Below are 17,357 nucleotides of genomic sequence, written 5' to 3'. Positions count from 1 at the left end.
TAGTTTGTAAACAAGTGTGTGTATGTGCACATGTGTGAACTATCCCAGACCAGCTGCGGAGGAGCTTAAAATCAGAGGAAGCATGACTGACTTTAACTATCCTGACATCTGGTGTATGACAAATACAGCTGAATGTGCCTCATCAACTGCCTCTCTAAATGATACAGAGGACAAATTCATGATCCAGAAGCCAGCAAGCAGGAGATTACAAGTGTTTGATGTGATCTGCACTTAAACTCCAGATCTGCCCACGGGACCTCCCATCTTCTGCTCCAGCTAAAGGTTCAGTCCCCCGTTGCATTTACAAATACTTGTGTTTACATCTGTATTGGCCTTAGTGGAATCAACTGAAACAACATTAAATACTGTTTATTTTTCAAGTCCTTGCCTTTACCAAAAGAAAGAGCAAAAAAAAAAAGTAGATGTAATCTTAGATAACATTTTCACGGAGGCCAAATCAGAACAGAAGCTGTTTTGATATCCAAATTATTGCACCTACTCTGGCTGTTGCAAAGATATGTCCACAGGCATATCCCAGTTTTGCCCACCTACTTGTCCCTGAATAATCCATTAATCCCGCATAAAATGAAAGACAAACTTTTGAGGAATCCTTTTTCAAAGTGGGACAAACACACTGAAAAGTGTTTCTTGTTGCTACTTGTGAGAAGTTTTTATAACATTTGAGAAAATAAAGGTCCGGCATAGAAAAGTTTAGATCTATGCAAATCAGTAAATCCAGATGACATGCATCTGGGGAAATTAACTGATGAGTTTACTAAATGACTTTACAATTGTTTCTGAAAAGCCATGGACTGGAAATAAACAGCTGCCATAGCTGCCTTTCAAAAAAGATGTAAAATATTACAATCTGGACAGCTATCATGTATTATGCTGGTTATTTTAGCCTAACAAAGAGTACAGAGAAGAAATGAAACATTAGCAGATAGAGTACCTAGTCCAGTTCCTCTCGCACGCTGTAGGGATCTCTAGATTGAGATTAAGAAGATCAGGGGTCGCTCTCTTGCAAGGCTGAACTGAATATATCATTGGGCAGTTTTTGACCAAAATGTTGGCTCTTTTTCAGACTCATTTACTTGAGGTTTTTTTTTTTGTAAGAAGCAACAAGAATCTTAAAAATCACTCACAGTGTAGTGGTAGTTTTTAAAGGTCATCTACCCTCTGCATTAATGGATATTTGAACACTCTCCTACAGTCTAATTCAAGAAATTTCATAAAACATAATGTCTTATGAGAAAGATCTTTCAAAATTACAATATTTGTTTGAAAAGCTACAGATATGACAAGCTATAGACTTAATCATCTGGTTAACCTAGCTTCATCTAAAACACCACTGACCCATGAAGAAGGAAGGAAAAAAATGCAAGTTATCATAGTTTTTTGACTGAATTAAAAAACCAGCAGTCAAAAAGAATATAGGAGAGAATATATCATGACTGCCATAAAAAAAAATTCATACAGTGTCTTTTAAGTGAAAAATGAGTTAAAATTGACAAGAATCTGAGCACTGATGCATGCGGTTAAAAAAAGCTAAAAGGTCATTAAAATAGTATGGTACTGATAAATCATACAGCCTGAAGTTGTCTTAAAGCAAAATTAAGTTTAGTCACTGCTGCGTAACAAAATTTCATTAGCTGTTAAATTTTAGGACTCTGATGGAGGGCATCTTTCTGCGCCGCAACTTTTTATATCTGATTAACACAAGTATAAAAAAATGATGCAGAACACGAAGTCGGGAGGAGCTCCAAGTCAGCAAGTGAGGTGGGAAGTGGATAAAAGCACACAGAAGACATGCAAAAAATAGAAAGTCTTAGTATTTTTTTCCCCAAGTTGGTAAACAGCATCTTTGTCACCAGACTTATGAGGTTTATTGCAAAGTGGATGAGATACGCACGCTCCTGACCTGGGCGTTCATGATACGGGAAACTCTGACGAGCAAAGAGAAGAAAAATGGGTTGATTTTGCAGCCCCCAGTTGCCAATCAGGCACGCACCTGAGTCTGGCACCACAGAGTTACGGAACTCTGCTGCTCCCAGTGACTCTCCTCCACCACCCACCTCATGCGGATACTGACCCACCTCATCTCTCCCCCAATTTCGGGACTGCAAGTGACGTTAACTACTTTAAGCCTTTAAAAGATGAGATATAATGACTTGCAGAGAAGATCTTGAGTGGTGTGAAACACGGGTCAGTGTCACTGAATGGGTGAAACCTCAGCTCTATTGAAGTGAATGCTAAACCTCTCCCATGAGGCCAAGACTTCTACTCACAACGTGGAAGGCAAAGCAAATAGCAACACAATCATTAAATTTACAGATAACAGTAAATAAGGAACTATTGCCAGTAACAATGAGAGCCATAAAATAATGCAAAAGATCCAGAGAGGGCAAAAATATGGGTAGGAAATAAAATCCTATTAATTGTACAGCAGTTCACGCTTCCAGAGCAAAACAAGTTCCAAACATGGTTATTCAGTAGCAAAGAAAAGCAGTAGAAGTGAGAAAGATCTCAGGTGAGCTTACTGCAGCACAGCAGGCGTCAACTTGCAAGATGACACAGTGGCAAAAAGCAAATCTGATTTCTGGGGCCGTGCGCGGGACAAGGCGTGTCAGAGCACGCTGAGGTGAAATTTCCTCTTCTACCCAGCTCTAATGTGACTGCAGATAGCAGGGTGCTTAGGGACTACAGCGAGCCCTTGGAAATAAACACCTGAAACCCAGAGGAATGAGGCTAAACCACAAGATGGCACGTACAGCAGAGAAGTACCCTACGACAACTGACAGGAAAAAGGAACAAAAATCTCTTGACAGATCTTTTCTTATTTCTGACTGTTTTTAATTTCCATTTTAAAACAAAAGGATCATGCTTCACTATAGCTAATGAGAACAGAAACAGATGCAGTAGGCAAGATATATTATACAAGAGATATTAATCTTTCTGCTTCGAGGCATAAACCCAACACTAATTGATAGGATTAGTAAACAACAAATTCCCCTGAAGACAGGTTATTGTGTAGTCATTCATTACGAGCAATTTTCTACCTTCTCCCGGAACAGGTGATGCAGCGCCAGCAAAGCCTAGACAAGTGCCTGTTGTAACTGAGTACTGCGATTTCTGTGCTATGGATCGCAGGAGATCCAGCACATACACAGATGCAGGGAGCATACAAAGCAAGGGATTTATCTCCTCTAAAGCAGAAAGATCTTTGAGCAGAGATCTTCAAAGCTGTGGGCCAGAATCTACTTCTGGGCTGTTACCCAAAAGAGAACCCTAAACCGAAATGCCAAAAAACCCCATCCGCATGTGCTTCACTTCAGGCTTGCAGCAGTCTTGGGACGACCGATTAGATGGGACTGGGCATTCAGCTGTGCTACTACAACTCCAGAGACACTTCACTGCAGGCAAAAGAGATGTTTTTGTTTTACAAAGATCTGAGTGAGACTAAAATTCAATCCCCTGTTTAGCATTGCTATTAAAAGGCGCTAACAGGAACTGAAAGGTCTTCAGATATTTTTAGATGTTGTCCCATCCCGCACCGCTTATCAAGAACAGTCACCTTTTATTTAAAAGGAAACAAACATTTATTCACTATTTCTGGTCCCTTCGCAATCAAATTTGTGTTCTTAATGGGATTATTCATTCAAAACCTTCTCCCTGTAATAAGCCAGACCATATTCATTAAGGTAGCTATCAGACAGCAGATGTGAGCACAACTAGAGAAATCTCTGCTCCTCAGTGGGCCTACATTGCGCTCCCTGGCACTGTGCGTAGATGTCACAGGCAACCACAGCAGCTCAGGAAGCACAGGACGGAGCAGGGAGAGAGGACTGGCTAACTCATAGCAACAGATGGCAACCCTTCTACACAGCTTAGCCAAAAGTCAGAGGGTAGACATTGTATTTCTCCTTTCATTGCTGGGGCTTTATTTTTAATATGTGTTCCTTCTTAAGTTTCAGACCTCATATTCTTGACTGAACCTGGCTTTTCTGCTAGTCTGTCTTTGGAATGAAAATTATCTGAAAAGTTTTCTTTCCCTTCTGCTCATACTCTAGCCTTTTTTGTTTTGAATCTTCCAGTCATAATGACCGGCACTTCATGAAATTGTCTTCTGGAGTTGCAAGGTAGTTTTGTTTATGCAAGTGATATACAGGAAATACAAGGAAAGTGGAGAAATGAGATGTGGAAGGCTTCAGTTTCTTTTATTTCACATCACTAAGCTCAGATTTTAGTGGTGAAAAAGGCAACATTGCTCCTTGGATCAAACTCATTGATCAGCTGTGTGACTTTAATATAAAGCCTGTACATACACTGTGAAACCACTGATCCAAATCCTGACAAGGCTCAACCAACTATTCTCTCTTTTAAGGCAGCTAATTTGGAAGTTGCACAATTCATGTGTTTTCCATCAAGATCTTCAGGAGCACTGCTTGCTCCGTTCTTCAGGGTTGTCACATTTTGTGGGCATGGCAACATCCGTTTTCATTTGCATCCTCTCCTGTGTGATGGATTATACAGGAGTGTCCTTCACTGTGCCATATTTAGTGCAGTTCTTGCCTCTGATTAGAGCATGCAAGAGTAGTTCCACCTAAAGCTGTGCAAGCTCGGCAGGGGTTCACGTGAGAATGCGGGAACTGCCATACAAAATCAAAGCAGTGGTCCATCAAGGCCCAGACCCCGTCTAGCACTGACCAGTGCCAGATGTTTCCAAAGGAAGCACACAGCTCCACTAATTTAGCTCACAGCTAAATTTGTTTTTTAACCCAAGGCAGTCAAGAGAATCCCAAATGTTGGAGGTTTATACTCATGCTACTTAATCCTTAATCATGTAAGACCTAGGTTCTCACAGGTGCTCAGGGGAATAGGCTCTTGTCGGCTACTGGTCACAACAAGTAGTTTATTTTATAGATGAAGAAGGTACCCCTCCTTGCAAATCTCAAAGTCAGTGATACTTCCCCAGGCTAAGGGAGAGAGCATCTGATGACCGTTGAAAAAGCCAAGGAGCTTCAAGACAGAAACCTGCAGGTAGTTATAAAGTATTCTCATAGGCTTGTATGTATCTATATACACACACATACATGTATGTGTACAAACACATGTATATACATAGATATCCTTTTCCCCACTGTAGCTCCTTCATAAAGCACATGGACCCTTCCATAAGCTCAATGTGAATCTCTCACGCCAGCCAGGGATCAGAGCCTGGTAGCCGCTTGCCATCCGTCTTACCCAGAATGACAGGCAGAACGAGGACGAGCTTGCAGTGCCGAAGCAGGAAAACCAGCCTGCTGGAGTATCAGTCTAGGAAAAGAGGAAACCCACTGTGCCACAAGCACGCTAACACACTTAGAGAAAACAGCTGCCTCCAAGTGGCATTTATTGCAAGCCATCAGAACCCCAATTCACCACAGAAGGATAATTCTTTCAGGGTGACCCTCCTGCTCTCACATGCTTTGATGGATATGAAATGGAATAAATAGTATTGGAAAGCTCTCCTAACCAATCTGCAAGGCAACACAAAGAGTGATATTACTGGGTTATGAGGTCTCTCAAATGTCTATACTACAGGTTTCAGAGACTAACTGGGGAAATATATTAGGAAAACAAAGGAAGGAAAAGGGGAATTTGCAGGACTCTGAGGGATAACAGATTTCCTGTTTCAGCTTGACTGTTCAGAAGTCGTTTCATATTTCTACAAACAAAGTGTGAGCTAAATCTTAAGTTGATGGAGATATGTGAGCTGTGATGGTACGCCTCTCTATTGCTGCACTGGTTCCATTTAGGGTAGCACTATGGGGACCACATTCTCATCTCAGTGGCAGTTGTATATCAATAAAAAGAGCCTGCCTTCATTGTGATTATAACACCCATTTTATAGTTTCCTATAGGTCCTCTTCCAAACTACATCAACACACGACGGGACTTTTCAACCCGTACGCATTTCCACGACGCACATGAAAATAAATATAGGGTCTCACAGGGTTTATTGAACACACTCCAGTTACCGCTTGGCCACAAAAGCGAATGCCTGCAGCTAGTCCTTACTGTGGACTATCACTCTCTGCTGGAGTGCTGTAAGGGTGCTGCAGCGGTTTTAAAAAATAATTACACTGCACACTAACTTGTGGTACCCATATGGCTCCAATTATATGAAGCAGCATCTGTGGCCCACGCAGTCAGAAAAAGAGGCTCTGACCGAGCTGCAGCTCTGCTACAGAAAGTGAAGTGCCTGGTAGCACAGTCCTGCAGCAGGAGACCATTACAGATGGGTGCTGGGTGCCACCGACCCCTTTCTGCTCCTGGGCACCTGGGGAAAGGGAGCAGGTAACAGGGGAGGATGTTACAGTCCTTCAGTGTTTAAGCCTCTTTTCAGTGACTATTTGGCTCTAAGTGATCTAGACAACACCCAATGAACTCCATTTTAAATGTCCTAGAAGTGGTTGGTCTCCATGAACATGAAAAGCCTGGCATGCAGGAGGGGGGCTGAAAAGCTGCCATAAATCAAGTAATCAGCTGGGATCTGTGTGCCCAGGAAACAATTACCACCACGATGGGATGAGCCCTGCTGCCCCGATGGCCAAGGCAGGCCACTCTCTATTCTCCTCTCTTAGGGAAAGAAATAATTTTGCAGTCTTCATTGCAAGTGAGGATTCACACCTCTCCGTTCACTTCTGCAGGCATGCTTCAGCACACTTGCTCAGTTTGGCAGAGCACAGCTCCAAATATGCTTTTCCCAATACAGGTTAACCTATCCTTCTATCCCATGTGACCTGCTGAGCAACACCTATCACAAAGCATGCAGAGGAGGCTTTACAGCCCTCAAAGAAAATAAATCAGACTAGCATATGACACTGATTGTCCACAGTTGCATGAATAAGGAAGCAGGGATTCCCTCCATAACTGGCTGGGAAGAAAATAATCACATATAGCTCCTCCTAGGAATGAAATGAAATACTTTGGGAAGAATTAGCTATTTTAAAAAGGGAGGTTTGGAGGCAAGCTGAATAAAAGGGATGCCATCTGATTTTAATTATTTTTCCTTCTGCAGGAAAAAGTCCTTTTCAATGATGTTTATACGTGTCTTTAAAACAGAGCCAAAAGTAATACGAATACAATCAATACTAGATACGAGCAGAGACACTTCTCCTGTAGCTGCAATTATCTATTTTCAAAGAGCAGGTGATGAATAATGTATGCAAAAAGGTGGGCGGAGGGGTTACTTATTTTTTCTTTAAGCAGATTATTTTAGCACGGGTGAAAGACTACCAAGCTAAAGAATAGTGTTCAATATCACGCAGTGTATAAACAGCTGTGGCTTAGCACATAATAAAAGCCATTAAGGGGCTGAGCCAAAAAATGAATCTAGCTATGAGGAGGAGAAAGAGGCAAAGTACTGTGTAATGACTGCTTAGCTTCACATTTGCCATTCAGCCTTTGTGCACGAGTCCATTCTGCAGACTAAGATCTCACCTTTCTCTTCTTTAGGTTTTCCTAAACGGCTTCAAACAGTAACCTGACATTTTTGGAAACTGCTTTTTTACACCAAGGCTGCCCAATCATTCAGTAGACATTAAGATCTAGAATATGAGTTGGCCACACATGCAGATAACAGGTGAGAACAATAGGGGTCATCCCAGCATCGGCTCTGGGTCGCCCTTGGCATGCTGTGCCTGGGGCTAAGCAGGACAACTACTTGCTTACTTCTACCTTGGAGCAAGGAGGGGTGAAGGACACCAAAATCTTTGGCTCCAATCCTCTTCACTACATGGACTAGCCAAGACCATGAAGGGTAAAAAAAAATTCACTTTCATTATAATAGGACACATTTTCCAGGCCAGGTGCTCAGGCACCTGTCCCTCTGCTGAGCAGATTTGTCACCTTGCTCCGCTGTTCTCTTCAGCATGGGTCTTTATTAAGAGATTACTTCACACCTTCTCTGCCACACCAAACTCACGCTGGCGCATTTTCCTTACTTCTGGCTACGATTCAGCATCCCCCCAGCTGGAGGGCTTGATGCAGAATGCAATACTTGGTTAGAAAAACAGAAGTTTCAGCTGGTTTTGTGGCAACGTTTATCCTTGGCTTTGCTCGCATTTAACTCCAAGTCAGCAAATAGCTTCAATGCAGTTGACTTTGCATAAACATTACCACAGGTCTTTAGTTACTACGTCTTTCCCCTTTGTTAATGCACAAGCAAATAAAGGCAGTATTTTACCTCATGTTCTCCTTCCTGTGAACTGTCACATACATTTCATAGACTCTTCCTTGTGGAACGGCCCCCGCTGGGATCAGCAAGCTTACTCCTGCAGAACAGAAGAGACACAAAAGAAAAAATGGAGAAAAAAGAGGAAAGTGGGCCTGTGAAGGGGAGTGACAGGCGAGGCAGAAGATGAAGCCTGCAATGCCAGATTCTCACCCAACCTTGCAAGCAGACTCTAAATGACCTCAGCAACTCGGGAGACAAAGTATTCACTGCAACCTTGGTGTCTCCAGAGGTCAGCTGGTCTGTTCTTATCTGTCTTGTGTGTTGGCACTTAAATAGGGAAGTGGAGAAGAGGATTTTCTTCCCTTCCATTTTATTGTATTTAAAGAGCAGACAGATGGTTACACTGCTGCTTACCTTGTAAAATGATGGAAAAGTGAACAACTGTGACTAAAACTTCCAACAGCTGTAACGGGACATCTCTCCCTAGGCAATTCTTACTTAATTAAAATCAGGAAGAGAAGGCAGTGCAGCACTGCCCCAGGAAGCAACAAGAACTAGTTGTTTTTTGAAAGATGGCCTCTGTGACTGGCATCCTGTCTTTTAATGCACTCAGCTTGTAATTAGACTACCAGGGAGACAAAATTGGGCTTCTTGGTATTTTGAATGTGCCTAGTCCTGTAGAGTGGCTCAAAATTCTGGTATCCAACCATGAAAAAAATGTGGGCAAATATGCTCTGTGCCCTTTTCAGTGATGATTAGCTGCACACTTGATTACAAAACACTGTTCTTACACTACTGCAGTTTCAGAAATATAGCAAGTGACTCCCCAGAAAACAGAGGGTCCTGTCGTTACATGACAAACATGGCACACGAACCAGCTATTTCACTCTGCTGGACACATCCCAGCCAGCTGTCTTTGCAGATGTGGATTAGCTGGGAATCAGTGGCAAGGATTTTAATACAGTTATTACTACATCGCTGAAAACAAACCTACAGGCAGATGATTTTTATATATATATATATCTGCACAGGAAAGGCTACGTAGAAACTTTGCATGGCCTTGTCTCACCTCATGGATATTGTAAGCCATTAGCACACATGGTTTTGTTATGCTGGTGCCCTCCCATGTGTTGGTGTACAGGGGCTCAGTCCCATACCTGGCTTTGAAGGGAAGGGATTAGCTAAGAAAGCATTTTCCACAAATGCCTTCTGACACTTGTTCCTTTACAGGCCTGTTACAACCTCAACTGTGCATTTTCTCAGCTGTAACAGGGCAGGTGTAGCATAAATGAAGGGCTTTGATCATATCACTAGGATATACATACATCTAGAAGCAGCATGGAGGCATACATGTTAGTGGTAGACAGACTGATACATTTTACACAATTTATTTTAATAATTTTGAAGGGATTACAGCATAAATAACCATTTTCTCCCTTTACAAATTGCTACACATTAATATATGTGACTAATAGACTTTGCTGACAGCGCGCACCACCATGGCATAAGAAACCTCGGTATTAATATCTACCTTCAGCTGCTACTTACAGAAATGTGAAATCCAGGATTGTATAGCATGAATTTTCAACATTGCTCAGCAGTCAGCACCAGATTGCTTTAACTAGTTCAGCTTTCACTCAGGCTTTTAAATTTAATAACTGTTTTTGCCCCCTGTCCCACAGTAGCTCAGAAAGGAGGGCTACTCCTCACTCACCACTTTTGGGTGCTTCCTGGGCAGTGTGGGGCTATGTCCTAGATCCCAGGTCATCTAAGTGTTTTGCTTTCTCCATAACGTCAAAAACCAAGAAAAGATCCAGCAAAGGAGCAAGAGACAAGGGTAGGCACTATCTCCTTGGTCAGGGCACTATGTTGTAAAATGGCCAAGACCTGACCACCAGATGTAAAGGAGGAAGGCAGAAGAGCTGTGAGACCTTGAGCTGTCTCATCAGGGAGTGTGGTCTCACATGTACTGTGGTCCTACCTGGACTCAGAAGTCCAGAGAAACTTGGCAGGGGGACTCCTGACCACTGTATAGCCTGCATATCACCTACATCCAGTGTTTTATGCATTTGATTCAACCCCACTTCAGATGTTACTGTTGCTCTTCTTTAGCGTGCCAAACCCATGGGGAACATCTAGGTGCTGAACTTCCTTTGAACATCAGCACTTCATTTAGGGACCAAACACCAGTATGGCTCTCCTAAAAAGTCTGGCTGTGAGAGCTGAGTTCTGCCAAGGCTGCCCAGGAGCTCCCTGGATGCTCTGAAACTGCCTCCCAGTGCCTGGGTGGCTTGAAGGGGGCCCGGCAGCCTGGCCTCATACTGTATGAAAAAAGTCTGAGCAGCACTTCGCAATTACATCAAAAAGCACTCACTGCTCGGTCCCCCTCTTTCCTAGTCGTAAAACAAGTCAACAATACATATAATGAGGAGAGAAACATAGAAAAGAGACTTTTGGGCCTTATTCTCCTTTGGTATGTAACATGTGCAGGAAAAATACATTCCAAAAATTAGTATTCTGCTGTCCTACTTCAATACCACACAGTCTGCAATGAATTGAACGTGGAAAAACTGATTTGTTTTTTAATTAATTTGTCTTTTTGATGTGTGATGACAAGATTGAGGCTTTCTGGCTGAGAGTCCCTTTTCTAGAGCTGCATGAAAGGAAAAGGTCAAGGATGCTGAATCTCACTTCAGACAGTGAAGCTCTGAAGCCTTGCGTCTCAGAAAGTGGTGAAAAACCCTGCAATATTCTGCTAAAAAGGTGGCCAGGACTTTGGGAAAAGAATATCTGAAGTACCTTGGTAGACCTGAATGGGAGGAAAAAAACATCTGTTTGCTATGAACAAAGAAAAGGAGAGTCCCAGGAGTGACCCTGCTTCTTCCTGCATAAAAGCAAGCTGACCCCATTTAAAAACACGGAACAACTGAGCCTTTAAACCAACACGGCTAACGCTTACCTGAATTGGGAATTACTAGGTGACCTCCTAAAGAGTTGAAGGTCCCAAATGCAGTGCACGATGGGTCTGTTTGCCGAGCAAGGCTCTGGTTTTTCATGTTCAGGGTCTCATTCTCCAACAGTGACTGTGTAATCTGCGGGGACAGCTTGGAGGAGAAGTCAGAGAGGTCGTCCTGGGGAGTGACTGCACCAGAGGTGTTATAAACCTTGATTTTCAGGTTGGGCAGCGGGTCCAGGATCGGAGAATTGGTCATTGGGATTTTATCAGAGACGTCATGCAAGGCGTAAACAGGACCTCTGTACATGGCCGCAGCAGAAGTGAGGTCTGGTGGTACCGCCAGGAGGTCTGCATTGGAGATGAGAAGGCAGAACCGTATTACTTCTCTGTTCTGATGACTTTCTTCTGGGTAACAATTCAGGTTTCCATTCTGCATTTTTCATTTCATATCAAAGGTTAAGATACACAAAGTCCTTGCAGACTGACCTTGGTCTCCTCTTTCATGCGTCTCTCTAGCAAACTCCCAGGGCTTGTATTGCCCCAGCCGCTATGGAATCTAATTGTCATAGAAAAGTACAGCACGTTTCTGCTCTAAGGATTTTTCATTGGGATTATTTTTCCAGGCTGCACTCATATTTTCAGTATGACACGCTTAGCTTCAGGGCAAGATGCTTTCCATACCCAGCAGATCTAGTTTTACTAACTAATACCCCCTCCCTAAATGCTAAGTCAGAATCATTAACCAGTTTATGTAATTGGCCTAATGATAGCATTCCTGAAATGAAAGACAGAACAAATCTACAATGTCATCATGCTCACGGCACCCTGCAGTGGGAGATTAGTACCTGCATCACAGTTTTTGGGGATTTGTTTTAAAAGTATCCCCAGCAAACAAAATGGCACTTCTGCTAATCTTCCATACAACAACTCTCTTGTCATCTTAACTCTTACTTCGATTTATTCCTTTTGCATACATTTTGGGAACAAAAGGGATCTCCACAGACTAAACACAGGCCTTGAAAAAGCCAGCACTAACTTTAGAGTGCTTTTTTCTCTGGCCAGTGAAGTCTGGAAATAACCCAGCTGTTATGCACCAGTGACAAAAACACACATTATTAAATAGTGTTCTACTGCAACTTCTTCTACATTGTTTATTGAAAGTACAGTACTTCTTAAACTACTATTTACGCCTGTGGAGACAGGGTACAGTAAAAAAGGCTATTAGTGAAAAAAAGGGGAGGAAGATGTGCTAGAATTACTGTACTGTAATATCACTCCTGTGATGAATCCTGCCTCCGTTGTTTCTGTCAGAGCTTTGCCTTTGATTTAAATTTGAGCTGGACCTGTATTTCCATAAATGTCTCTGTGTTTCACTCTTGCTTTTACACTCTCTCTTCAGAAGTTAAATTCCTTTGCTTTATGCTCTTGAGCACATCTGAAAAATGCCAACGTGGGTTTTGAGCACTTGACCATCAGAAACAAATGGATATAATCTTTCTCCCTTTTATGAAGTGCCAACCAGCATCCAACGAATATCATTCATGGAGCCCAAGAGACCATAACCTTATAGCATCTCCCTGAATTGGTCAACATGGAGTGAAATGACAACTAACCTTGCCTTGCAGCCTTGATGTTAACAGGCTGAAATCCCCCATTTAGTGCCGAGGAGTCGATAATATCTGACTCAAAGTCACGGTGGTTCTTGCGATAGACAAACAGGGCCACAACCACAGAAATAGCCAGGCACACGATCACGGCTATGACGATCCCAACGTAGAGAGCAACATCATCTGAGTCAGGAGCAGCTAGAGGGAGAGAGGCCAGGAACCTTGAAGAAATGTGCTCCTTACAGGGACTTTCAAGAAAACACATTCTTATTATTCTTGTTTCCTGCAGATATTTACTACCTTTTTTATAGGTTAATTTAAAAACCATTTCCAAAGCTATATAACAGGTCTATGCCCTTTTGATGGAAAATTATCTTTGATTTCTCTCTATCTTCTCTTCTAACTCTTTCCCTATCGACTCATTCATCTATCTACTACCCAGGCTGTGAACTACTAAGCATAACACATGTTATAGACCTAGTCTCATGAAGCAAATTCCCCCTATGAAATAAAGTAGTATGTCTTAATGACATAGTGTCATAGTATTGGTATTTAGTGGTTCATCTGATAACAAACAAACAAAAAAGTTATGGGTTTTTAAACTTCAGAAGCCTTATTTTTCAATTAAAAAAAAAAAGTAAAAAAAAAAACAACATCAATTTTCTATGAAATACCTGGAATATCAGGATGAATCTCTGAGTTTGTTTTTTTTGAACTCTAATGTGTCAAGCCATTTTTCTTTCCATCCATTTCCCATTTAAAAAATAATCTAGTAAAGCAGAGAATCAAACACTGAATTCTCATCACTGGCATTAACACATCTGTATTTGGGCAAAAGCCGAAGCAAGCACAAGAAATAATGTGGCAATTTACGAAAAGGAACCCAGATTTATTAGAGCTGTCTTGTGAGAAAATGGCTATGATATTTCTACTAGCTGCTTATACCGTATCTTTGGCACTAATTCCAGGCTAATCTCTAGCATCATTATCCACTAGACAATTTTTTCTAAAAGGTCTGAATATATGACCAAAATTTGATGTGCTTTTATACAATGAAGAATCCCAGTTTTAGAGATGGTGTAATGAAAAAGGAAAGTGCAAAAACAAATCAGACTTTTTTAGTACTCCATTTTTGTTAGTTTGAAGCATGTGAAGTAGTTTTTATTTTATCTTTTTGCTCCCTGCCTTCTAGCCATTTAAGACAGGCTGCCCTCCAGTGCAGAGGTGAGAGCTGGCAGATGTTGAAAGGGACTGATCAATCTCTGTACGCTCCTAGCTAACAGAGCTTCAATATCACATTTTTTATCTCAGCCGTTCAGGAAGCAGATCCCCAAGTTCCAGCTCAAAGAAAAATTACCCCTCCACCACATTTCTTCCATTTGCTAAGGAAATTTTAATGAGAAGAGGGTTCATTCTCTCCAGTTTCTGTGTCTGAGGCAGCATTTTCTCCCACCTTCCTCGTGCATAAGGGCCATTATCTGTGTCAACCCGCTGACAGCGAAAGGCTGCGACTGCTGTCAAACAAGCAGCACGCCACTTACTCTGCTGAATAGGCCCCACTTTGCCTAGTCACACAGAGCTGGCATAATAGTAATGCTTTATCCAAGGAACAGCATCAAATTAGCATCCAGGAATGTAAAATCAAACATTAAACTTACAAGAAAATCCATATTCATTCTGGGTTCTCTGTTCAGTTGAAATAGGATAAATGAAACCTTAAAAAGAAAGAAATTAAACAAAAATGGGAACAAAATCAAATTAATGAGGAGAACAAAAAAGGGAAGCATGAAAAATGGTTTAATTAAAAAAAAAAGAAGGAAAAGAAACTGATAGCACTTTAAAATTCTGATACAGCACAAAATTATGATTTTGCATCCTCTGCCTCCTCCAGAGCCTTAGTAAGAATTAATAAGCAGGCAGATTAAATTTCTAAGCCAAAATCGGTCTCGAGTCACTAACTTTGGAGTGCTTAAAGTCTTTCTTTTATTGAGCATAAACTCTAATGGATCTAATTTATTTCAGACATCAAGGGTCATTAGCATATGGAAAGTCTTTTTCCCTATCCCTGCCATATGCTTTAATTCCCAGGACATGTTCGGTGAGGCTCTAAACAGTTTTTTTATTTAATTATAGTAGCTTGCTGTTGATCTAATAGAGCTAAAGGAGACCTGTCGTCACTGGTCAGAGGTTAAATACCCATTCGCTGAGCAGAGTCCATGCACAAAGCCCTCTCTCTGTATTTCCCTGGAATTATTTTATCCTGTGTTTAATACATGTTCAATAGGAATACCTCAGGGAGTAAAGAATTTGTCAGCAAAAGGGAAACTGAGTGGCTTCCCTCCGAAATTATTACAAAATCAATAAGGCCCCTGGGGTCATAACACTATTTATTTGAAATCTTTGCAAGCACCGTATATCGACAAAATCATAACACAATTTACAGCTGTATTTCAGAACGTATAAATAAGAGAGATCATTTCCTTTGTCTTTTCTTTCTGCAGCTCCTACAGCACGGTATGCTGGAGCTGCTTAGTTCGCACACAAGTCATCAGAACTCGCTAAGCACCTCCCAGCTGCTTTCCATCCATACAGGAAACAAGTGAAATGCTCCAAGTCCCACCCTGCTAGAAAGGTAAATGACAAATCCAAAGTAAGCTGGGTTGCCGCTGTAAGGAACGGGATCAGAGTCAGTGTAAGACAGAAGGTACTCCTCCTCCATCACCTTCCCTTCAGTGCTTTTGAAGGGAATTTCACCTGGTCCCCTTGGATTGCACTGCGAAGAGCTTGCGTGGCTGGGGACTCCCTGAAGGTGCAACGACACTGGAAAATGCACTCCTGGTGCGTGCCTAATGCACAGGACCACATTACAGGCAGATCGAAGCAATAATAATCCCCAGCTCCCAGAAAGATTTGAGTTTGGGTGCTTGGCATCTGTTGTGCTTTACATAGCTCTTCCTGCTTGGCTGCACTGCTTGCTAATGAAGATACAGTCTATCCCAATCACAGGTATAGACATACCTTCCCCCACAGTTTCTAGACATTAACTATTGCATAAATGCTACCTTAACTGAACTACAAGATGTATTGGGTTTGCGAGGCAAGGTTTTGGTAGCAGAGGGGCTACAGGGGTGGCTTCTGTGAGCCCATCAGCAATGGTGGTAGCGCCTCTGGGCTAATGTATTTAAGATGGGTAAAAAAAATAAAAACAAACCTGTGGAACAGCAACAGCAGCCAGAGAGAGGAATGGGAATATGTAAGAGACACAAATCTGCAGATGCCAAGGTCAGTGAAGAAGGAGGGCGAGGAGGCCCTCCAGGTGCTGGAGCAGATTCCCCTGAAGCCCATGGTGAAGACCATGGTGAGGCAGGCTGTCCCCCTGTAGCCCAGGGAGGTCCACGATGGAGCAGATATCCACCTGCAGCCCACAGAGGACCCCACACCAAAGCAGGTCAACGCCCAAAGGAGGCTATGACCCTGTGGGAAGCCCAAGCTGGAGCAGGCTCCTGCCAGGACCTGTGGACCCACAGAGAGAAGAATCCATGCTGGTAGGACTTGTGACCCCATGGGTGACCCATGCTGGAGCAGTTTGTGAAGAACTGCAGCCCGTGGGAAGGACCCACGTTGGAGAAGTTCATGGAGGACTGTGTCCCATTGGAGGGACCCCACACTGGAGCAGGGGAAAAGTGCGAGTAGTCCTCCCCTGAGGAGGAAGGAGCAGCAGAAATGTGTGATGAACTGACAGCAACCCCCATTGCCCATCCCCCTGCGCCACTGAGGGGGAAGAGGTAGAGAATTTGGGAGTGAAGTGGAGCCCGGGAAGAAGGGAGGGTAAGGGGAAGGTGTTTTAAGATTTAGGTTTTATTTGTCATTACCCTACTCTGATTTGATTGGTAATAAATTAAATTAATTTTCCCCAAGTCAAGTCTGTTTTGCCCGTGACGGTAATGGGTGACTGATCTCTCCCTGTTCTTATCTTGACCCACGAGCCTTTTGTTATATTTTGTCTTCCCCTGTCCAGCTGAGGAGGGGAGTGATAAAGCAGCTTTGGTGGGCACCTGGCATCCATGCAGGGACAACACACCACACCAGAGCAAGAAGAGCTGCTTTTTGATGATGATGTTTCTTCTGAGGCATCATGGGACACACTATATTGCCTGTAATATCTATTTAAAACTTTATTTCACAGCAATGATTCCAGCTTTATAATTGCTTTTAGAAATATTATGTTCTTACATCAATTTATTTGGTTCTTTGAGTCGAGTTCACCTATGTGTACTCTCAACACACATATTCAATCTTTCACAATAACCGCTTCCTACCTCTACTAGTGTACTCCAGGTATTGGCCATAAGAAGCCAGGAGAGCAACTTCTGGGAGCTTGAGTGAGTGCTCAGCAAGTCTAAGCATGAATTACAGTACCCTAGTTACCCCCCACTTACCCCCCAGACACATTCGGAGGCCCATATCTAGTCAACCTCAATTTCAGCTATAGCCTTATGCCCAGTATTTCCTTTGGCAAGAGGTCTCTGGAGACCAAGAGGCAGCCAGAAGGAAATAAAAGGTACAAGGACAA

At 42.5% G+C, this 17,357-nt stretch overlaps 1 protein-coding gene across 3 annotated transcripts in view; it reads right to left on the bottom strand.

Moving 5' to 3' along the window:
* UNC5C (unc-5 netrin receptor C) overlaps positions 1 to 17,357 on the bottom strand; it is a 275,494-nt gene that overhangs the window by 26,635 nt on the left and 231,502 nt on the right. For 2 of the 3 annotated variants that reach the window (XM_075090795.1, XM_075090797.1), the window contains exons 8-11: positions 14,443 to 14,499; positions 12,791 to 12,982; positions 11,181 to 11,525; positions 8,231 to 8,318 (exon numbers count right to left, since the gene is read on the bottom strand). In XM_075090795.1, coding sequence (XP_074946896.1) covers positions 8,231 to 8,318; positions 11,181 to 11,525; positions 12,791 to 12,982; positions 14,443 to 14,499 — 682 coding nt within the window. The remainder of the gene's footprint in view (positions 1 to 8,230; positions 8,319 to 11,180; positions 11,526 to 12,790; positions 12,983 to 14,442; positions 14,500 to 17,357) is intronic. The other variant, XM_075090796.1, reaches the window with a different exon arrangement.

This window comes from Phalacrocorax aristotelis, chromosome 4 (assembly GCF_949628215.1).
Source record: "Phalacrocorax aristotelis chromosome 4, bGulAri2.1, whole genome shotgun sequence".
Taxonomy (NCBI): domain Eukaryota; kingdom Metazoa; phylum Chordata; class Aves; order Suliformes; family Phalacrocoracidae; genus Phalacrocorax; species Phalacrocorax aristotelis.
This window is presented reverse-complemented; position numbering and strand designations above follow the sequence as displayed.